General features: G+C 37.5%; 1 protein-coding gene across 1 annotated transcript in view; it reads left to right on the top strand.

The window, feature by feature from the left end:
• SNX27 (sorting nexin 27) overlaps nucleotides 1–24,336 on the top strand; it is a 69,424-nt gene that overhangs the window by 28,376 nt on the left and 16,712 nt on the right. Inside the window, exons 3-6 of the mRNA XM_047085468.1 lie at nucleotides 15,348–15,540; nucleotides 17,121–17,185; nucleotides 19,110–19,214; nucleotides 22,842–22,920. Coding sequence (XP_046941424.1) covers nucleotides 15,348–15,540; nucleotides 17,121–17,185; nucleotides 19,110–19,214; nucleotides 22,842–22,920 — 442 coding nt within the window. The remainder of the gene's footprint in view (nucleotides 1–15,347; nucleotides 15,541–17,120; nucleotides 17,186–19,109; nucleotides 19,215–22,841; nucleotides 22,921–24,336) is intronic.

Below are 24,336 nucleotides of genomic sequence, written 5' to 3'. Positions count from 1 at the left end.
GTCCGTTCCTGTTGTAGATGTGTGGGAAAGCCCACCTTGAGTTCTGGGTGCCCGCCCCTTTTCTGAGTGCCTTTGCTTGTTCCTCAAAACCCAGTTGCTGTTGATAGCCCAATCTACTTACTTTTTCTCTTGATTGCGGTATGCTTTATTTGCCTTTGATTATTTAGGGAGTGTTGATATAATGAGAAATTGATTATTCTTTGTAGAAAGTGCAGTGGGTTCTGTTAGACATTGACAAATAGACTACACATGTTTCAAGCTGAACTGCTGACTCAAGTTGCTGTCTCTGAAACTGAGATTTGTTCCCTGTATAGGAATGAGCTACAGGACACTTGTGGTAAATTCTTTTTAGTGAGGAGATGAGAAAAGCAAGCAAGTAAGCCAGAAAAATTCAGAAGGATCAAACAATGTTCAACTGCATCTGTAATTTAGCTGGTGATGGTAGTACAGAACACAGTCTAGGTTGGCCTGGTCTATGGATTCTCAGAGCCATGTACACAGTTTAGAGTTTCGTATTTCAGAGGTGCTATCCATTCAGTCATAAGGCATGTAAAGAGTAGAAATCAAGGTCAGGTCCTAAAATTAGAGCACAATGGATGTTGAGACCTTTTGGGAATTACCTGGGATCTTGAGAACCTTTGTAGTCTTTAGAAAAGGAATGAAACTGATTGTCCCTTTTAGAAAAGGAGTGAAACTGATTGTCCCTTTTAAGAAAATCAACATTATTGAGCGCAATTTACCTGCATTAACATGTCCAGTTTCATGAGTTTGGGTAAATGTACATAGTTTTATAATCACCACTGTCACAATCAAGATAGAAGAATACTTTCACCACCCAGAAACTTCTCTTGTGACCTTTTATAGTTAGCCCTTTCCCTGTAGCACTACCCCTGTTGACCACTGATCATCTTTCTGTTACTCTATTTTGCCATTTCTAGGATGTCAAATCAATAGGATCATATAAGTAGCTTTTTGTGTCTGGCATTGTTCATTTAGTGTAGTGCTTTTAAGATTTATAGTTGTTGTGTATGTCAGTAGTTTGTTTCTTTTAATTGCAATTACTTTTTAATTGGATAACTTCATTGCAGTTTGTTTATCCAGTGACTTGTTGATGCACGTTTGGGTTGCTTCCAGTTTGGGGCTATTATGATTAAAGCTGCCATGAAATAACATTAATATACAGGGCTTTAGGTAGATACATGTTTTCATTTCTCTTGAGTAGCTATAAGTGGAATTGCAGGGTCATATGGTAAAAGTTTAACCTTATAGTCAAACTGTTCTCCAAAGAGGCTGTACCATTTTTGCATATTCTCATTTGCAGTGGAGAGTTCCAGTTGCTCTATAATCTCTCTAATGCTTGGTATTATCGGTTTTTAAAATTCTAGGCATTGTAGTGGTATCTTCGTCTTTTTGTTTTTTTAATACTGTATTTATTTTTTTTTAATTTTTATTTATTTTTTTAAATTTACATCCAAATTCGTTAGCATATAGTGCAACAATGATTTCAGGAGTAGATTTCTTAGTGTCCTTTACCCATTTAGCCCACCCCCCTCCACAACCCTTCCCGTAACCCTCAGTTTGTTCTCCCTATTTATGAGTCTCTTCTGTTTTGTCCCCCTCCCTGTTTTTATATTATTTTTGTTTCCCTTCCCTTATGTTCATCTGTTTTGTCTCTTAAAAGTCGTCATATGAGTTAAGTCATATGATTTTTGTCTTTCTCTGACTAATTTCACTTAGCATAATACCCTCCAGTCCCATCCATGTAGTTTCAAATGGCAAGATTTCATTCTTTTTGATTGCTGAGTAATACTCCATTGTATATATATACCACATTCTCTTTATCCATTCATCCATCAGTGGACATTTGGGCTCTTTCCATACTTTGGCTATTGTCGATAGTGCTGCTATAAACATGGGGGTGCATGTGTCCCTTCGAAACAGCACACCTGTATCCCCTGGATAAATGCCTAGTAGTGCAATTGCTGGGTCGTAGGGTAGTTCTATTTTTAATTTTTTGAGGAACCTCCACACTGGTTTCCAGAGTGGCTGCACCAGCTTGCATTCCCACTTTTTTTTTTTAAATTGTTTTTTAATGGTTATTTATTTTTGAGAGAGACAGAGTGTGAGTGGGGGAGGGGCAGAGAGAGAGGGAGACACAGAATCTGAAGCAGGCTCCAGGCTCTGAGCTGTCAGCACAGAGCCTGACGTGGGGCTCGAACTCATGAACCATGAGATCATGACCTGAGCTGAAGTCGGACACTCAACCAACTGAGCGACCCAGGCACCCCTCTCCGTCTGGTTTTAATTGCATTTGCCTAAAGACTCATGATGAAAGCTTTATTTTCATGTATTTAGTGGCCATTCTTATATTTTTACTGGTGAAGAGTTCAACTTTTTTCCCCCATTTTAAAACTTGGATTGTCCTATTTTGTTGTTGAGTTCTTTATGTATTTGGAGTCCTTTATCAGATAGATATTTTGTGAAATATTTCTCCCAGGCTGTGGCTGGCCTTTTTATTTTATTTTTAATAGTGTCTTTCAAAGAACAGAGGTTTTAAATTTTTTTGAAGTCCAGTTTATCTTTTTCATTTATGGGTCGTGTTGTAAGAAACCTGCCTAACCCAAGGATACAAATCTTTTATGTTTTCTTGAAAAAATTTTATAGTTTTAGCTCTCTGTTTTTGTAATAACTTTATTGAGGTATGATTCATATACCAGCAGTTGTATACCTTAGGTGTATATAATTCAGTGGTTCTTAGTATGATCAACAGAGTAGTGCAGCCATCACCACAATTTTAGAATGTTTTCCTCACCTCAGAAAGAAACACTGTACCTTTTAGCCACCTCCTCCAAACCTCCCATCTGCTCTCTACTAATCTATTTTCTGTCTCTATGGATTTGCCTCTTCTGGACATTCCATGTAAATGAAATCATATGTGTTCTCAGGGTTTATCCATGTTGTAGCGTGTATCAACCAAGTAATATTCCATTGTCTGGATATACCACATTTAATTTATCTGTTCTTCAACTGATGGACATTTGGGTTATTTCTACTTTTTGACTGTTATGAATAATGCTGTTTTGAGCATGTATGTACAATTTTTGATGTGGATATGTGTTTTCATTTCTCTTGGATATTACGTAGAAATGGAATTACTGGGTCATATGGTAACTCTTATGTTTAACCTTTTGAGGAAATGCCAGACTTTTCTCCAAAATGGCTGCATCATAGTTTTCGCTCTTATGTTTAGGTCTGGGACCCGTTCTGAGTTGATTCTCGTATCAATACTAAATGATATAAGGGTCAAGATTTTTTTTTCCCCATTTGATATCCAGCAGCCTGTGTTGAAAAGGAATATCTTTTCCCCATTGAAATACCTTGGCTTTATTGTTGAAAATCAATTGAACATGTGGTTCTATTTCTGTATTCTGTTGGTTATGTCTGAACATTTCAATATTTTTGTTATTTTGAGATTGTTTTCTGTTTAGTGTCTTTTCCCTTGAAAATGGGTCATATCCTCCTCCTTTGTACAGTGAGTAATTTTGGATTGTATCCTGGATATTGTGAATGTTGCATTGTGTAGGCCCTGAGTTCTGTGATATTCGCTGAGGAATGTTGATGTTTTGTTTTACCTGGCAATTAACAAGCTATGCCGCTTGTGGGTTGTACTTCATGTTTCAGTTCAATTCTTTCAGGCTTTTCTGTACTACTTTGAATCTGTTCTGCATGTGTATCATTCAGGGAGGGATTAGTATGAGATCCTTGGTGTTCATTCACAAACTTAAGGCATCCTTTTCTGTGTTTCTCTCTTCTGGAATTCTCTACTCTTTCTGGTGGCGGCCATGGTTGCCTAGAATCCTTTCTTTCCTCCAGGCAGGAAGACTTCAGGGTTTCTATTGGAGTTTTTAGTTGCCTAAGTTAGGCTACTTTGTAACTTATGCCCACTGTCTGGGCAAAGCCCCCTAAAAGCAGGACACCTCCCCCCACCCCTCTCAGTGGTGTGCTCCATATTTTAATGGAGCAATCTGCCTGCAGTTAGTGTAGTATTCAGAATTCTCGGGTAATTGATTTTTGCATTTGGTCCAGAGTTTGTAGTTGTTATCACTGGAAAGGTTGGTCTATAGGAGACTCTTCGGTTCTATCAGTTTTTTTCATATATAATGAAGCTGTTGCCTTCTTGATGAATTGGCCCCTTTAATGTTGTGAAATATCTCTTTATCTCTTGTAATATTCTTTGTTCTGAAATCTTTCTTTGATATTAACATATGGCCGCTAATAGCTACTTCACCTTTGATTATTGTTCTCATTGGATATCTTTTCCATCCTTTTACTTTTAACTTATCTATATAGCCGTGCTTAAGGTAAGTCTTATAGACAGCATATACTTGTGTCTTGCTTTTTATTTGGCAATCTTGGTCGTTTATTTGGAGTGTGTTGTCTACTTACGTTTCGTATAATTATTGAAATAGGTTTAAATCTATCATCTTATTCTTTATGAACTGTATCTCATCTGTTCTTCATTCCTTTTGTCCTCCTTTCCTGCCATCTTTTTAATTAATGGAGTATTTTTTAATGATCCTGTTTTATCTCCATTATTGTATTATTAGATATAATTTGGGTTTCTTTTGTAATTTTTTTTTTTTTTAACGTTTATTTATTTTTGAGACAGAGAGAGACAGAGCATGAACAGGGGAGGGGCAGAGAGAGAGGGAGACACAGAATCTGAAACAGGTTCCAGGCTCTGAGCTGTCAGCACAGAACCTGATGCGGGGCTCGAACTCATGGACCGTGAGATCATGACCTGAGCCGAAGTCAGACGCTTAACCGACCAAGCCACCCAGGCGCCCCAATTTGGGTTTTTTTTAATGTTTATTTGTTTATTTTAAGAGAGAGCACGAGCAGAGGAGGGACACACAGAGAGAGAGAGAGAGAGAGAGAGAGAGAGAGACTCCCAAGCAGGCCTTGCGCTGTCAGCACAGAGCCCAGTGCAGGGCTCAATTTCGTGAACCTCAAGATCATGACCTGAGCCAAGAGCAAGAGTTGGACACTTAACTGACTGATCCACCCAGGCACCCCTTGTTGTTTTATTTTCTTAGCAGTTGTTCCCACTTTACACTATACATCTTTGTAAGTATTATCTTTAAATAATACAATATTATTTCTCATATAATGAAAGAATTTTACAACAGTATATCTCATTTCCATCTCCCATTTTACTTCTAAAGGTGTTATAAATTCCATATTACTTTGTTGTTTTCTTTGTTTTAAACAATCAAGAGATTGTTTAAAGAGATTGAAAGAGTTCTTTTATATTTAACCACATATTTACCATTTCTGGTGTCCTTTGTTCCTTTGTGTAAATTCAGTTTCCATCTGCTATCTTATTCCCTCCGCCTGAAGAATTTCCATTAATGTTCTTATAGGGCACATCTGCTGGCAATGAATTCCCTTAGCTTTTGTAGGTCTGAAGAAGTCTTTATTTCATTCTTATGTTTGAAAGATATTTTTATTGGTATAAAATTCTGGGTTGATAGTTTTTTCTTTCAATACTTTAAAATGTGATTCCTGTCTTTTGGCCTGCTTAGTGTCACTAAGTGTCACTTAGAGAAGTGAGAAGCCTGCCAGTTTTTGTTCCTCTCTATGTAATGTTTTAACCCTTTCTAGTTACTGTCAAAGTTTTTAAACTTCAAAACTAGGTATTTTTTGGTATTTATCCTGTGATTGGAGTTTTCTAAACTTTATAGAGCTATGGTTTGATATCTTTTATCATTTTTCAAAAAATCTCAGCCAGTATGTCATCAAATATTTCTTCAGCTGTGTTTTTTTTCTTTTGTCTTTCTGAGATTCTAATTACACGTGTGTTAGACTGATATTGGCCTTTAGCTTTTGAATGCTCTATTCTGTTTTTCTTTTTTGTTTTGCTTTAGATTATTTTTATTGTCCTATTTGCAAGTTCACTGATTATTTCCTCAGCTGTGTCCAGTCTACTGATGAGCTTGTCAGAGAAATTCTACATCTCTGGCATCATCTTTTTTTATTTCTATTATTTCCCTTAAAATTCTCCATCTATTTATACATGCTGTGTACATTTTCCATGAGATCTTTTAATATACAAATCATAGTTATTTTATTAAAAAAATTGTTTTAAGTTTGTTTATTCATTTTGAGAGAGACAGAGTGAGCAGGGAAGAGGCAGAGAGAGAGAGAGAGAGGGAGAAAGAGAGAATCCCAAGCAGGCTCGTACTGTCAGCGTGGAGCCCATCATGCTGTTCATACCCATGAAACACGAGATCATGACCTGGGCTGAAATCAAGAGTCATTTGCTCAACTGACTGAGCCACCCAGGCGCCCCTGAATCATAGTTATTTTAAGATCCCTGTCTGATAGTTTTAACATCTAGATATCTCTGAGACTACCTTATCTCTTGACATACGTGTTTTTTATGTCTTGCTTTTTTGTCCTGTAATATGTGATTGAATATGCCAAGCATCATGTGTAGAACAGTAGCGACTGAGGTAAGTAGTATTTGAATCTGAAAATATGCAGGCATCTTCTTCTGTTAGGGGATTGAGCCAGTCAAGCTCAATTTGGGTGTTGTTGTGGCTTTTGGTACCTTTATTGTGCTGTAAAGTTCAAATCCCTCTAACAGTAAGTCGCTTTGTGCTTAGACTGGGGGCTGGGGTCAGAGGCTCTGTTTTTTCTCACTGTTCTCCTCTTCCCTCTCTCAACTTTTAGCCACCCCTGCATGCCTGTACCACAGACAAATTCTCTCCATACTCTTGCCTGTCTTCCACTGGTGAACCACTCTTGCTTTTTATGTAGGCTAGATTTGTAATAAGGTTCTCTGTTATCTGGTCCTGCTTCTGTCTTAGGCAGTCTACTTAGACCCTGTGCCTATGTCTTGGGAGTGAGACTTTTAGTTTTTCTACCCTTCTTCCTTATCACAACTAAACTCTGCCTTGTATCTGTGGTTAGTCTTTGAAGAGTTTCTTCTCCTTCCCCCAGCTATGGCCAGTCTCTACTTAGTATCAGGAACTTGGGCCTAAGATGGTTTCCTGCCTCTCACCAGGAGTGGAGGGTTTTTGCTTTTACTTTTTTCCCAGAAGCAGGGGATCTTCACCAGTGCCCTCCAGATGAAAGGGTTTGCTGCCCATCCCCCAAGGGATTAAGGCTTTTGCTTAATAGAAGAGAAAGGTCTAGGGGAGGTGGGTGGAGCATTGTGTCTGTCCCCTAACAATTGCCAATCACCTTTCTCATGCCTAGGCTACTATGGTAGACCATTTCTAGGCTCCTGCCCTGTCCCTAGTCTTTCTTGTGAGCACAAGAGGCCCAGGGGGAAGACTTGCATGTGCATAGGAGCTCTCTTATGTCTGGAATGAGATTACTCTTCCTGCACCTTCCTAAATCCTACAGCTGCTTAATGTATTTGCTATTTCTTTTGTTTCTGTTATTTCTGAGTCTGTTTCTATTGACTGATTTCTCTCCTGGTTTACAGGTTAAATTTTCATGTTTCCTTGTATGTCTAGTAATTTTTGATGGGTATCACACACTGTTAATTTTTTTTAATGTTTATTCATTTTTGAGAGAGAAAAAGAGAGAGAGAAAGAGATTGTGAATGAGAGAGGGGCAGACAGAGAGGGAGACAGAGAATCCCAAGCAGGCTCTGCACTGTCAGCACAGAGCCAGACGTGGGGCTGGAACTCATCAGGTGAGATCATGACCTGAGCTGAAATCAAGAATTGACCGCTTAATCCTGAGCCACCCGGGCACCCCCTGTACACTGTTAATTTAATGTTACTGTGTGTTAGATTTTGTTACATTCCTTTAAAGAACGTTGAAATTTTTTTTTCTTTTTTTTTTCTTTCTTTTTTTTGCTGGCATGCAGTTAAGTTCCTTATAGATTACTTTGATTCTTTTTTAGGTTTGTTTTTAAGCTCTTTTAGTGTGAGCATAGAGTAGTTTTTACTCTAGAACTAATTTAGCCCTACTCCTAAAGCATAGCCCTTTTTAGTTCTTTTGATTGCTATAGAAATTCAAGGGAGGTCTCTCTATTCTGGTTGGAGGAAAGTCAGATGATTAAAGATGGTCTTTGACTCAGGTAATTGTTATTTTTACAACTCACCCTGGTAATAGTTCTTTTCCTCAAATTGCTATTCAGCCAAAATTCAAGGGGAGCCTATGCAGATTTCTAGAGCTCTGTCTCTCTTTAGCTCCTTCCTCTTGTGTTCTGCAAAGTCTAGCTGCTTTAGCCTCCCTAAACTCTAGTCTCTGTCTCCACAACTCCGTGAAGTTGCCAAATTGTTTGGATGCCCCTGTCTGAGTTGTAGTTCAGGAGTTACCTCTAGACAGGAAGCCTAGGTTGAGGTAGGGCTCATCGTGTTTGTTTTCCTTTTCTCAGGGATCACAGTTCTTAGCTGCCTATTGTCCAGTGTCCAAAAATAGTTGTTTCCTATGTTTTGCCTAGTTTCTAGTGTTTACAGTGGAAGGTTAATTCCAGACCATCCATAAAATTTCCAGACTATCCTATAAAAGCAGAATATTTTTATTTATGGGTATTTTATTTCTTGATTTTAGAAGACATACCAACAGAATCCTATTTCATACTATTTAGAAAAATCAATTCTAGATGGATTAAGACTTAAATGACAAAATGAAAAAATTAAAAGTTCTTAGTAGAAAGTATAGGTGAATAGCTTTTTGATCCTGGGTATAGCAAAGAGTTTAAAAGACACAGAAAGCATTGGTTATAAAAATAATGATAAATTGGACTCTAAAACTGAGAAATTTGGGGGGCACCTGCGTGGCTTACTTTGGTTAAGCATCTAACTCTTGATTTTGGCTTAGGTCATGATCTCACAGTTCATCAGATCAAGGCCCGTGTCCAGCTCTGTGCTGATGGCACACAGCTTGCTTAGGATTCTCTCTCTCCCTCTGTCTCTGCCCCTCCCCTGCTCATGTGCACTGTCTCTCAAAATGAATAAACTTTAAAAGAATTAAAGAGAAAAAAAACCAAGTTAATAAAGTGACAAAACAAATGATACAGTAGGAGAAGATACAGTGTATACAACATGAAAAAGATTATGTCAAGAACATACAAAGAACTCTACAAATCAGTGAGAAAAACACAAAAAATTAATGCAACACTGGACAAAATATATGAATATGTTTTTTTACAGAAGAGGACACTCACATGGCCAATAAATACGTGAAGAGATGATTGACATCATTACATGTAACATTAAGAGAATTGTAAATTGGAACCACAGTAGGAAATCTTTTCCCACCCATTCCCCATTGGCAAGAAGTAAAAGAATTTTTTTATGTATTATGAAAGGAGTATAACTTGATGTAACCACTTTAGCTGACAGTTTGGCATGATCTCTTGGAGTACATCTAGGAGAATCTCTTATATACGTACAACAGGGGGCATATGTACAAGTTCATAGCAGTATTTGTTCACAATAGCAAAAACCCAGAATCAACCCAAGTGCTCATCAACAGAACAGATATTTAAAAAGCAAAACAACAGGGGTGCGTGGGTAACTCGGTCGGTTAAGCCTCTGACTTTGGCTCAGGTCACAATCTCACAGTTTGTGGGGTTAAGCCCTGCATCAGGCTCTGTGCTGACAGGTCAGAGCCTGGAGCCTGCTTCAGGTTCTGTGTCTCCCTCTCTCTTTGCTCCTCCCCTGCTCGTACTCTGTCTGTCCCTCTCAAAAATAAATAAACATTAAAAATAAATAAAAAGCAAAACAACTGTTATATACAGCAGAATAAACCACAAAGGTGTGTAACATTGTGGATGAGACTAAGGGAAAAAATAAGCCCTGGAAGGTTTCACTGTGCATGGTAACCTTTTTATAAAACGTAAATGCCCTTTAAAAATTAAAATAAAAAAGAATTTAAGTATTACATATAAATACAGGAAAAAACTATAAAAAGAAAAGCGAGGGAATGATGAACATGATTATGATCATTTTGGGGGTCAGGGAAGCAGGGAGAGGGGATGAAGGAGGCAGAGACTATGGTTAGAAATAAGTGTCAGGGTCTTAGTTTATAGTTTACTTTTTGCAAGGTTAAAAATAACTAATATCCAAAGAGCTTGCCATGAGACTATGTTGTGAACCAAAGATTATGATTAATCCAGTTCTGTATACCCAAGGTCCAAATAAAGAAAAAAAAAAAGTAACAGAGACCATTTATGATCCATGTTAGGGAGAATACACACACAAGAAACCGAAGTTATTTAAGAGCATATTGTGGCCTTTATGCTTTTTTCTTCCCAAGAAGGAGCCTAATACTTCAGCATTTAGGAAAAATATTTCAGTGTTCCATTGTTAAGGATCTCACCCATTTTACTCAGAAATCAGCTAAGAGTGCTGTATCTCCTTTTGCTTTTATAGGCAGCTTATGAATGGCAATAATGTTTGTTTTTTTTTTTTTATTTTTTTTTAAATGTTTATTCAATTTTGAGAGACAGAGACAGAGCATGAGGGAGGGAGGGGCAGAGAGAGAGGGAGACACAGGATCTGAAGCAGGCTCCAGGCTCTGAATTATCAGCATAGAGCCCAACGCAGGGCTCGAACCCACAAGCCGTGAGATCATGACCTAAGCCAAAGTCAGATGCTCAACTGACTGAGCCACCCAGGTGCCCCTAATGTGGTTTTCTTAAGATGAATTTTCAGCTAAAAATAAGATTAAATGGCAGGGTGGTGTTGGAAGCAATTTGTTGGTCATAACGTACATTGAAGATTCATCCAGATCAACGGCAGGAACCAGGACAGTGTCTACTAGACTTTCGGAAGCTGAACTTGAGTGATACTGCCATGGCCAAAATGTCATCATTCTACTTTTTTTTTTTTTTTTTCACTTTTGGATTATGTATGGAGATTCTCTGTTCAGTAGCACAATTCCTGTCGGTTTACTAAAGGTTTGAAAAAAATGAGAACTTTTTAATATCTAGATCCTACATAGGTTGAGACGTTATCACTTAAAAGCCTTATCTGTAGGTGGGAGGGTTAAGGAACCAACAAAATGAAGATCTCTGATATCTGGGATTTCAGTTTTGCTATTGAATACCCAGATGTTACTAGAATTGCTTTCCCACAGTGGCTTGTGCTCATTGTAAGACTTTATCAGTTACAGGGCGGCTGGCTGGCTGAATCAGTAGGGCACAAGACTCAACATCTTGGGTTTGTGAGTTCAAGCCCCACATTGTGCATGGAGTCTACTTGGAAGGAAGGAAGGAAGGAAGGAAGGAAGGAAGGAAGGAAAGAAGGGAGGGAAAGAAAAGAAAGAGAGAAAAGAAAAAAGAAAAGAAAAGAAAGAGAGAAAGAAAGAAAGAAAAAAGAACTTACCAGTTACCATCTTCTGGTATTCATTACATAGCATTAAATCATGAGGCTGGAGAGAGAAATGGCATAGCATGGATTTTCAGCATTTACATATTTAGAAGACATTTTGAAGTTGAATTTTGGAACTTTGACTTACAGAATCTAGAGAAACAAAATAAGATCACTGATCAGATAAGTTTTACACTTTCCCCACCTATAATCCATGCCTTTTTCCGTATTGGGTTCTTACTGAACAAAAGACTATCTCAAGAGGACTGAAACTTGTTACCCTCAATGGTGCTATGAGTGGTGTGGAGCATGCGGGCTGAGGCCTGTAATGTGTGCACGGAATCCATGCCTGCAGTGCCCTGCCTGCCCAGGTCCTGGGGCTGAGGGTGGGCTCTGCTCTCCATGCATGAATTCACAGACAACAGAAATGATGTTGGAACAGTGGGAATCAGCAATTTTGCACAGGAAGCTTTGGGAGATGTTGTTTAATGTAGTCTGCCTGAAGTTGGGACCAAACTGAACAAACAAAATGAGTTTGGTGCTTTGGACAGTGTGGAAGCTGCTGGTGAACTCTTATTCTCCTCTATCAGAAGAAGTAACTGAAATTAATGAAGCTCTTAGAGAAAATCCAGGACTTGTCAACAAATCTTGTTAGGAAGATGGTTGGCTGATCAAGATAACAGTAATCCTTCAGAATTGGATGAATTAATGAGTGAAGAAAAATATAAGAAATACATAAAGTCCATTGAGGAATGAAAATGGAATCCCTAAATAAACTAGTATAAACCAAAAAAAAAAAAAAAAAGGAAGAAAGAATTGTTTTCTCAGACAACTGGTTTTGCAGTCTGAACATTCCACCTTGAAGTCTTGTAGGTTATGGTCAGTTGGAGAAGAAGGTGACCAGTGATCATTAAATTCAGTGTACTATCACAAGCTAGATTAACTTCATCTAATTCCATTTATGAGCCAACCAGTCTTAGGGTTTAAATTAAAATGGAAAGATCCTAGAAGCACGGCCTGCCTATGTATATCTTTAGTTCCTGTTTGATTATGTTCTCCTTTAAGTCCAGAGAATATATATATATATATTTTTTTCAACATTTATTTATTTTTGAGAGAGAAAGAGAGGACATGTGCGCAGGGAAGGGCACAGAGAGAAGGGGATAGAGGATCCAAAGCAGGCTCCACATTGACAGCAGAGCCTGACAGTTGGCTCGAACTCCCAAACCATGAGATCATGACCTGAGCTGAAATCAGATGCTTAACCGACTGAGCCACTCAGGCACCCCCAGAGAATATATTTTTTGATGGACTTTCTCATTTGTAATGAGGCTCTGGGCGTTTCTCATGGATCATGGACATTCATGAGTTTTAGGCAGAAGATCTCAGCATGCACTAAGTGAATTGGTCATTTTTTGGGCAAATGAGTGTATCCAAACCAGGGAAATATGAATACTAATAGATCTTGGTTCATTTTAAGGACCAATGAAGAACAAAGCAGTCTCTGTTGTGATTTAAAAAAAAATTTTTTTTAATGTTTGTTTATTTTTGAAAGAGAGAACAAGCAGGAGAGGGGCAGAGAGAGGGAGACACAGGATCTGAAGCAGGCTCCAGACTACGAGCTATCAGCACAGAGCCCGATGCAGAGATTAAACCCACAAACTGTGAGATCATGACCTGAGCCAGTCAGAGGCTTAACCAACTGAGCCACCCAGGTGCTCCTGTTGTGATCTTTTTGTATATTTCTCATTTACTAAGCACAGTTAATTTAAAAGTGGTTTTGGCTCTTGTGGAAGCCATTTCTACTTGCATTAAAATATTACAGAACTGTCAGGCATTCTGTTTATATTTCTGTTTCCTGTGATGCCACATTTAAATAGAGATTGGTAGGGAGGTAGGTGAGAGGCTATTTAATGTTAACTCTTCTCACTTTATCAAGAAACTGAAAGTTGAATCAACTTTTCAGATTTCTTTTTGAAACTATCACAAAGGCTTCTCAAGCTCTAGAGTTCTTTCTACCCTAGGAAATATTTTACTGGACTGGAGATCACTCAAGTGGTCACCTTTGAGGAAAGGCAGTCATAGTCTTCATGTGCGTTATCAAGGACCTACTGTACTCTTCCTTGGAAAGAGACTTGGGGGCAGATCTTTGAGCCGGCAGTGTCACTAACTAGTTTTACCTCCCCTCCTTTCTTCATTGTATGAGGAATTCAGGCTGATATATATCACCTATAGTATTGTGGACTTGCTTTTTAAGCAAAGGAATGGTGATACTAGTGAGAAATTTGGATAGTTTAGTTTGAGATGGAAGTATATAAGACCAAACTGAATAAGACTTCTTAAGACTGCCTGCTACAGGGGTGCCTGGGTGGCTCAGTTGGGTGAGTGTCCAACTTCGGCTCAAGGCATGATCTCATGGTTTGTGAGTTTGAGCCCCGTATCGGGCTCTGTGTTGACAGCTCAGAGCCTGGAGCCTGCTTCAGAGTTTGTGTTTCCATCTCTCTGTCTCTGTCTCTGTCTCTGTCTCTCTCTCTCTCTGCCCCTCCCCCCCATGTTCTCTCTCTCTCTCTCTCTCTCAAAAATAAACATTAAAAAAAAAATTTAAAGACTGCCTGCTCCAAAGAGAACAGGTGGTGTTGTGTAAGGGGACTCTTGTTTTCTTATGCATTTGTACTTCAGGAGGAAGTGATGGGAATACTTTGGTAATATATGTGCTTCGTCACAGACAGTCACAACTTTGAGTGATAATCACAGGAAGAAAGCTCATTGATCAGGATCATACACATCCCTGGAGACTGTTTCATAGTGATTAGAGATTTTGCCTTTAATTGGGGGAGGAATCATAGTTGGAGAGTTATGGGAGAGGAGTCTTGAATGAGTAAATTATTTTATTTTTGCATTTAACTCATACTTCCTAAATCACAGAAGCATGGTAAAGATTCTTTTTGAGCTTTAAGGGAAGGCTTTGGCCCACACATTCTCAGTGATTAACTCTTGATTCCATGTGTAGATGATCTGTTTTGTGCACATTTAAAATTCAGAATGATTTTTGCAAAACCAGTAAATGTGATTTGGGGCCTTTTTTTCCATCTCTGCCTAATTTGATATGTTCTGAGAATACAGGGTAACTTGGATTATTAGATGTTTTTGGATTACACATTCTTTCACTTTATGAGGGTACATATTCAAGATTTTCCTTTATGTGGGTGCATACTCAGAAACTTCACATATATGCATTAATTTCTTCATCAAATACTTACTGACTCCCTGCTATGTTCCACACCCTGTTCTAAAAGTTTGACAGGCATCTATGAACAATAAACAAAAATCTCTAACCGTTTCTTCATGAGGATTATTAACTCTTTGTTATTACAAGATGGTCCTTAGAATACGTTTATTCCACTTTTTGTTAACCCGATTTTAAGGAAGAGCAAAACTAAGGATACCTGACTTCAGGAAAGGAGTTTTTGCCACAGAAACCTTTTGCTAACAAAATGCCACTGTTACATCATTTTTAGACATTCCTTTAGAAGTTTGGACCACACACAAATATCAGTCACAATGCTTTATAATCCACCTTCGCTTTGTATATCCATCTCTCTCCAAATTTGCTTGCTTATTCATTCACTAGATTTACCATTGGCTTTGAATGACTTTTAACTTTCTAAAAATAAAGATCCACCCTTAAAAGCTGAAAATTGTCTTTGAAGATATTTAAAACACTGTGTTGGAGGTAATTTTAATAGCAAAAATTAGGTTATGGGCCACTTGAAAAGAGTAGCACTCTGTTGTCCACATCATTTCTGGCATGCTTATTGAAAGTAAGCCTTACTTGACAGTGACCTTGAACATGTTCTCTGTTAAGTGCATAGCAGAATATACCTCACCAGTATCAGCCTGAGCTTGACTTTAGATGATTCTGTGATTTAATTGGTAGTAAGTAGGCTTTTTTTTTTTTTTTTTTTTTTTTTTTTTTTTTTTTTTTTTTTTGTTCTTCCCCCTCACCAGGTATACAATGTTTATATGGCAGGGAGGCAGCTGTGTTCTAAGCGGTACCGGGAGTTTGCTATCCTACACCAGAACCTGAAGAGAGAGTTTGCCAACTTTACATTTCCCCGACTTCCAGGGAAGTGGCCATTCTCTTTATCAGAACAGCAATTAGATGCCCGACGTCGGGGGTTGGAAGAATATCTAGAAAAAGGTAAGTTGGCCTATTAAATGCTACTACCTTAAGTAGACTTGGATTCTAAACTCCTAAACCGCATGGCTAAGTTTCCTGAAACTGAATAGTGAAAGTAAATCAAATTTATGACCATTGGTGTTGAATGATGTGAGCTTTGAAGCCAAAACTGAAATGTCCAATACAAGGATTAATAGCCTATGTTATTGACTTGCTGAGCACTTAAAAACAGAAAAATGCATAATTAGTTTTTGATGAATTAGGGACCTTTATTGGGTTATGTTATTTGCCAGCAAACACGTACAGACCTACTCATCAACATGCTGAATTGATTTGGCAACTAAGTGGGCTGTATTTAAAACATTTTTATTGAAATGACTCTTAGTTCACTGGCATATCCTACTTGAAAAGTCCATTTTCCTCTTACAGTTGTCCATGGATAGGTTTGCCAAGTTGTAGATATCTAAAGTCCCCTTGATCTAAGCAGGTTATAGGTGGAAGTATTGAAACTTTACTTGTTATTTCAGGACTTCCAAATAGTACATCAGGAGTTTGTGGATGTGGATGCTGAAACATTTGGTTATCGGAAAGTCAAGGAGAAATGACCCAGATCTCCGGAATAAGATAGTTCATTTTGTGGCTCAGAGAAGAGACCTTGCTTCGCTACATTATAGAGTTATATAATTTGCCAGTTGTGCAACAGGCTTCTCTTTAAAATACTAATTTAATAGAAAAATAGTCTTATGTGATATTTATTAATTCTGTGTCCTTGTGTAAGAACTAATTGACCTAGTTGAATTTTTTAAAATTTTAGTGGAGAGCCTTATCCCTGAAGAAAAACTGTTTCCCCTGTAGAAGGTAGTGAGACTTCCTCATCTGTTTTTAGCTTTTTTCTAACATGGAATGGCCTCTAAACACAGCCCTTGGGAAATAAAAAGGGTATAAATTTTTTTAATAAAATGAAGTCATCAGTATAACTCATTATCCTCATGAGAGTGTCAGGAAATTAACTTTCTTAGATTTAGACAATTAGCTACTTTCCTTCCTTCCTTCCTTCCTTCCTTCCTTCCTTCCTTCCTTCCTTCCTTTTAAAGGTTGTTGTTTTGAAGCTTAAGTCAGCGAGGTGAGAAGATGCGCTGAGCTTAATACTTAATTACCTACCCATTTTTCCCAAAGTGTTTTTAACTGCTTATGGTTCTCTGACTGGCCTCGTTCCTAGGTAGACCAAGTATACATTTTTCCTTCTGTATTTCTGTTTTGTGTTTGCTTTATTCCTGATTGACCTTACCCTAGCTCTGTTGTCTGGCTTGGTCTTCGTTCACATGAGACTGCAAAGTTAGATTTACTGAAGTGTTATTTTGAATGACTTCCTTTGGCTATGTATAATGTTTTTAGCAAGCTACATCTTTGAACATCCTAATTTTCCTCTGTTGTGGTTCATATTTATATGAATGTTTGTTGTGCCTTAATGTGTTATACATCAGGAATGACCACCTCAGCATTGCCTGCTACTGATGATTTATACTTAAACCTTGATACATTGTGACTTTAAAGTCTCCATTTTTGGGTCTCATACCAGATTCAATTTTTGTTTTCTACAGTATGCTCAATACGTGTCATTGGTGAGAGTGACATCATGCAGGAATTCCTATCAGAATCAGATGAGGTAGGTAAATACTCCCCACAGTGACTGTTCACCCCTTGGCTCCTTGCTGGCGGGGGATAAAGATGTCAATTATAGGTTGAATTGCTGTAAATTCCCCCAATGACTGTTTTTTTTCAAGTTGCCTTTCTTATGTATCCTGCTTATCTTTTAAGACCTAGCGCTAGGTTCACTTTCTCTTTGCATAGCCTTCCCTGATACTCAAGTCCTTGGTTTTTCTTTATCTTTATCTTTTTTTTTTTTTTTTTTGGAGAGCGTGCGTGATTGGGGAAGGGCAGAGGGAGACAGAGAATCCAAAGTGGGCTCTGCACTGTCAGCACGGAGCCTGATGCAGGACTCAAACTCATAAACCATGAGATCATGACCTGAGCTGAAGTTGGACGCTCAACTGAGCCACTCAGGTGCCCCTCAAGTCTTTGGTTTAGGAACCTTTGCAGTCAGACCATTCAATCATCACCTTGTTGCTATCCTATTCTCCCATTTTGTGTACATATAATCAAATTATTACTTTATATTTTTAGTTCACTACAGTGTGAACTACCGGTAGGTAAGAGCTAAGTCTTTTTTTCTAGCCTTATTGAGTTAGAATTGACAAATAAGAATCATCTATATTTGAGGTGTACAACTTGATGTTTTGATGTACGTATACATTGTGAAAGATCACAACAGTCAAGCTAACGAACCTATCCATTACCTCATAGTTACCATTTTCTTTCTTTCTCTCTTTCTTTTTCTTTCTTCCTTCCTTCCTTCCTTCCTTCCTTCCTTCCTTCCTTCCTTTCTCTGTCTCTCTCTGTCTCTCTCTGTCTCTCTCTCCCTCTGTCCTGTGTGTGGTGAGAGCACTTAAAATCTACCCTCCTGGCAAATTTCAAGTATACATTATAGTATTGTTAACTCTGGTCACCATGGTATTATACATTAGAGCTCTGGACCAAGAGCTAAATCTTGGCCATCTTTGTATTCCCAGTGCCTTACAATAATGTCAAGCATAATAAATACTAATTGAATAGAATTAGTATAGAATTAGTATTATTAGTATATTAGTATAGAATTAGTATAGAATACTAATTGAATAGAATTAGTATAATAGATTAATAAATACTAATTGAATAGAAGAATGAAGGTGTAATGCTGCTATATTAAATAGTGCATTATCTACTAGTTATTTTATATGTGTATGTCTTATTTTCTCAACTAGGTTATAAATTTCTTGCAGACAAGTGCTTATAATTAATGCTTAGGATGGTTTTAGACAATAGATAGCACCATTTTTCAAATGATAAACGAAGATGGACTTGCTCCTCAATAGTTTCTCTCTAATCAAACTTACAAGCTAGAGGAATGTATTAATCATCAAAAGCAATAAGAAAGAAGTATCTTCTGAATTAAGGGATAAGAATTGTTTACTCTTTCGAAGAAAACTAGGCATCACATTAACTCAGATTCCTGCCTTTCATCCATTTTTCCTGTCAGAGGTGTCATGATTCCTTCTGAGTTCAGGGAGGAACTTATACTACTTGAGCCAATCTAGCATGCCTAACCATTTAAAACCAGAAAATTTTTGTCAAAACTACTACTTCCAGTTGTTTTCTTTTCTCAATGGTGAGTTCTGAATGTTTGGAAGTAGGCCAAAAATGTCATCTGTATTTGACCTAGACTGCCTCACACAAGTGTTCCATTTTGAAATGTGGACACACTGGCTTTAACATGTTTCTTTCCTCCCTGTTCATCTTAAAGGTTAACTTTTGCTGCAGCCTGAAGTCAGGTTTCTGACTTGTAAAATGTATTGACTTTAAGGTGTCTTTTTCCCCTTTTCGTTGGAACTTAACTTTCTATCACATGTTTAGATTGTTGCTTAGTCAGCATGTTATAAGGAGAGTGAGGATATGCTGAGTTACAAATTATGTCTCTGTGTCTTTTCCCACAGAACTACAATGGTGTGTCCGACGTAGAACTGAGAGTAGCATTACCAGATGGAACAACAGTTACAGTCAGGGTTAAAAAGAACAGTACCACAGACCAAGTGTATCAGGTAAATTAAACTTGAACAAGTAGACTCAACATTGGATGGTATGAAGCTAAGGAGGATGGATGAAATGAGTTAATGAAATGAGTTAATAAAGTGCTTGGGCTATCTGGCACATAATAAATTTATTAAATGTGAGCTACTACTATTGATATTGTTATTAATGTGAAAGTACTTTGCCCTCCTTTAAAGAAAAGTACAGTATGTATCCTGGGTCGTAGTGGTTGTAATTAGCGCCCCCCCCCTTTCTTTTCTTTTTCTTTTTTTTTTAAGTTTATTTATTTATTTTGAGAGATAGTGCCAGTGGGGGAAGGGCAGAGAGAGAATCTCTAGAACTCGGCGCTCTCAACACAGAGCCTGACACAGGGCTCAAACTCATGAACTGTGAGATCATCATGACCTGAGCCTAAGTCAAGAGTTAGATGCTTAACTAACTGAGACACTCAGGTGCCCCAGCCCTGCTTCTTTTTAATTGTAGAAAACTTTAATATAAACAGAACAGTACAGTGGACCTCCATTTACGCATCATTCATATTTAATAACCATCAAGATTTTGCCACATTTGCATTATACGTGTATCTTTTTTTTCTTTTCCTTTGTTTAAATGTTTTATTTTTTTTAAATGTTTATTTAGAGAGAGCTAGCATGCACAAGTGGGGGAGCGGCAAAGAGAGAGGGGTAGAGAGAGAATCCCAAGCAGGCTCTGCACTGTCAGCACGGAGCCCAATGCAGGGCTTGAACCCACAAACCCACGATCTTGACCTGAGCTGAAATCAAGAGTCAGGATGCTTACCTGACTGAGCGACCCAGGTGCCCCTGTTTAAATATGTTAAAGCAAATTCCATTTTATTGGGCCTATATAGATTTCAGTATAAATTTCTAAAAAATAAAGGCATTCTTTTTACATAAACACAAAAGCCATTATCAGACCTAAAAAGTTAACAGTATTTCCTTGGCATTAACTAATAACAAATCCATAGTCCAATATTTCCAGCTGTCTAAAAATGATTTTTTATTGTTTGTTAAAATCTGGATCTAAACAAGGTTTGTTTTTTATCTTTGTTTTTAATGTTTATTTTTGAGAGAGAGAGAGAACACGAGCAGGGGAGGGACAGAGAGAGAGGGAGACAGAGGATCTGAAGCAGGCTCCAGGCTCCCTGCTGACAGCAGAGAGCCCAGTGTGGGGCTCGAAGCCACGAGCCATGAGATCATGACCTGAGTCGAAGTTGGACGTTTAGCTGACTAAGCCGCCCAGTCGCCCCAGTTTTTATGTTTGTTTGAATATAAGCAGCTTCCCTTCCCTTCCCCACCTTTTTATTTAGATGTTATTAGTTTGTTGCAGAAATTGGGTCTGTGTTGTGCAGTGTCCCACATTCTGAATTTATCTATTTATTTTTATGTGTGTCATTTAATATGTCCATCTCCTTACATTCTGCATGAATGGAAGTTTTGTCTAGAGAGCTCGAGTAGGTTCAGCTTTTTTATAAGAATACTTCCTAACTGGTGAGATACATCTTTCCTATTGCTTTCAGGAGGTACACAGTATCTGTCTGGTTGTCCCATTTTTAGTGATACTGAGATTAATCGGTGCATTTATTTAGATGGTGATAACCTGGGCTCTCTATTGTAAAATTCCCCATTGGCCTGTAATCAGATGAGTGTATACACTGATGATTGTTGCCTTAACCAGTAATTTCATTAATTCTGTCATTTCTTCATATTTGTTAGGTAGAATTTTTCTATACAGAACTTTTCCTTACCAACTAAGGCTATGTATGTAGTTATCCTAAAATATAGTTTGTAGGAAAGAGAGGATAAATATTTAATTTTTTTAATTGCCAGTTTTCAGAGTGTAATGTTGGCATTGGAGTGTGATGTTGGTGATTCCAATGATATCCAATGAGATATTTTTATTTTATTTTATTTTATTTTACTTTTATTTTATGTTATTTTTATTTTATTTTAGTATTTGTGGGTTTTAGACATTCAGTATTATTTAATCAATCATGTGTATCATCTTTGATGCTCAGATTGTTTCATCTCTGGCCAGTGGAAGCTCCTTCATATCTGCTCCTGTATTCTTCTGATGCAACTTACTTGTTTATGATAGCATCCTTGCTTTTTGGTACAACAAGGTGTTCTGGCCTCATCTTTGTGTATTTCCTATCCTAGATCTATAATCAGCCACTTCCCTCAAGGAGTCCTGGTTTCTTTCAGTGAGAAATTACATTTAAAGATCATGATCTGGGTGCTAGATATAATCATTGCTTTTAGGCCTAGGCCTTTTTGTCTTTAATCCTGATGTGATCAAGATTTTCAGGGAGACTAACAGGTTTCTGGATATTAATGTTTATTGTTCCTTTGTAGCAAACAAAAAATGTGTTCCCCATACATTTACTCATGTACTGTATACCATGGCAAAGGGTATGTGCAGAATTCAAGGTATTTCTGAAATTATAAAAGGGTGAAGTGATTGCAAGGAAAATGTTAATTTTACAAGTTGCTAATGTTTTTGTTTTGTATTCTTTGTTTCTCCCTCTCGCCCCCAAATTGTCTCTAGCAAGGCCTTTTGGTGAGGAGCAGCACTTTTCTCTTCATCCGCTTACTGAGACTTGTAGCTATAAACCATTTTCCAACCCCAGAGAGCATTTCAGTTTCCATTCACTGCAGTAAAGAATGGTAACTTAGAACGTTTATAGTGTCATCAGGGATGAGAATGAGAATGGTATAATTATACTTGGTCTACTGAGCCACTGACATTCCACAATTGTATTTTGTTCAATTAATACCTTATTTATATTGGGATTGATCTTGAAAAGAAATTGTGGTACTATTTTGTGTTTTTTGAGTTTTGTTGATATTTGTAATTTTAGTTTTATTTGTACATGGAGTCTTTCAATTGCTTTTTGTCATATTAGCTCCTAGAGAGGAGGACTGATACTTGTTTAATATGTCTCTGTTGTCACAACATTTTGCTGTTTTCATGTGGATATCGATGATAGTAATTCTTAGGAAATGGAGATCCTCAGCCTGAGGCATGGATCATCCAAAAAATAAATAAGAACAATTCGTGAAACATGAACAAAATTGACAAACTCTTTTCGGCTCAAGAACCAAAGATAAAGATTTTGCATGTTAACAGCCTGTATGAAATGTAGGTTGAATGAAAACAAGTAAATAACAAACAAATAAATAAATATAAATGTAGGTTATATGTATGAGACTGGATATTTAAGAATTTATTTTCTTCTTAAGGTCTGTTCTTGTGAAGCACATTACTTGTAATTGCTGTTAAAAAAGACTTTTGTGGGATGAAATCATATTTCAGAGAAAGAAGATGATATTTAAGGATAGCTTATTAGCTTGAATTGGACATGGAAACTCATACTTAGAGATTATATCTATTTCGGTCAAATATAGGTATTTTCCCCCTTTTATGTCATACATATGTATGCATGAGTGTGTGCACACATACATACAAAAAGAAAAGGTATAGACCATGAATTTAGTTCATGTGAAGCCGAGATGGCAAAACTCCTCCCTTCTCCTCCCTGCACATGCACATACCTGTCTTTTCCCATAGCTTGTCTGATTTAGTTACCCTGAAACAAATCTATCCTGTTTACCCTATAGGCTATTGCAGCAAAGGTTGGCATGGACAGTACAACGGTGAATTACTTTGCCTTATTTGAAGTGATCAATCATTCCTTTGGTAAGTGTCAGTCGGCTAATACTGAGTTTTGTTTGTGAGTATTTTATTCTAATACTATCAGACTGAAGCTCCTGGAAGCCGTCAGACTGAAACTATTTGCTTAGAGAAGAAGAGCTTGAAGGCAAGGGGAGATCACACTCATTAGGACTGTCTCCCACAAGCAGACCAGGCAAATCTTATTACGCCCAAGTCAGAAAGGTGTCTGATCACTGATGATCCTTTTTCCTCTTTTGTAAGTATAACTTACTTATACCTAGCACTGAAACAGATACTTCATGAACTTATTTTAAATCAGGGGTTCAAAAGTAATATATTCCAATGAAATAGCCAAAAAGAGGGGTGTTCTATCTAGCCACAACTTATTTTGGTGTACTTTATGCTTTTTGTAGATAGTTAAGAATAGCTTTTTATTTTCAGGAGTCAGAAAAAGATACATTACTTAAAAGTCTTTGCGTTGATGCATATATTTAAGTTTCCATATAAATATACATTCTCTTTCTAGGAAATTTTATTGCATGTTGCAGGAAGTTTCTCATATGTTATTTTATAAAAGCTAGTGATGGTGGCCACATTGGTTGCATTGAGATCACAAAAGGGAGGAAGTCTGAGTGCTTGCTATGAATGACATAGATTTCCTATAGTTTATGGGTCTTTTCCACATCACATATACATGGGGCTAAGGCCAGAAACGATAGATAATATTGATTGATCAGACCTTGCCATCCCTGGTCAAGATAAAACAAGGTTGATTCTCCGTGAAGCAGCCATCTTTTTATTATTTTTCATCTTCCCAACTCCCTATGGTCTAACTAGGCAGATATAAATGTTACAAAGGATTGCTAGGGAACCGGGCACTTGGATTCTAATCTTATCCTTTTTTTCTAAGCTTTAGTTAAGAAATAAAATGGGAAATATTAAATCTGTTTTTTGCAGTGTTACGAAGTCAAGTAAGCATCAAAAGAAGAAAAAACTCTGAGCCTTTCTTAAGAAAAGCAATATAGAAATTAAATGTGATAGTGTTTTATCCTGCCTGTGCATTGTTAGGAAGAGGAAGAAACGTTACTCAGAAGACATTTTTCACTTTGATGAATGTCTTAGAGTTGGGGATGGGGATTGGGGAGAGCCTTTCAGCTCTTAACAAACAAGGGAATTGCCACATGAGAGACTCTGATTGCTCCATAGCTGGGTAAGAGGAGAGGCTTGCTTTAAAGATGTTCAGTGGACATCACTGTAACTTACCAGATAATAGATAAGATATTTTAATTGACTTTGGAATAGATGCTGTCTGCCCAGTCTGCATGTTAACTGAAGGATGTGTCATACAGGTGATAGATTTCAGTCAGTTTAAGACTCAACTGGCCATAGTCATAGTTAGAAGGGATACATTTAGGTAGAGAAATGGTTATTTTGTGGTCC

Source organism: Lynx rufus, unplaced genomic scaffold (genome assembly GCF_022079265.1).
Source record: "Lynx rufus isolate CCGP_SWC_20201006 ecotype Redwood Valley unplaced genomic scaffold, mLynRuf1.p SCAF_2, whole genome shotgun sequence".
Taxonomy (NCBI): Eukaryota; Metazoa; Chordata; class Mammalia; order Carnivora; family Felidae; genus Lynx; species Lynx rufus.
This window is presented reverse-complemented; position numbering and strand designations above follow the sequence as displayed.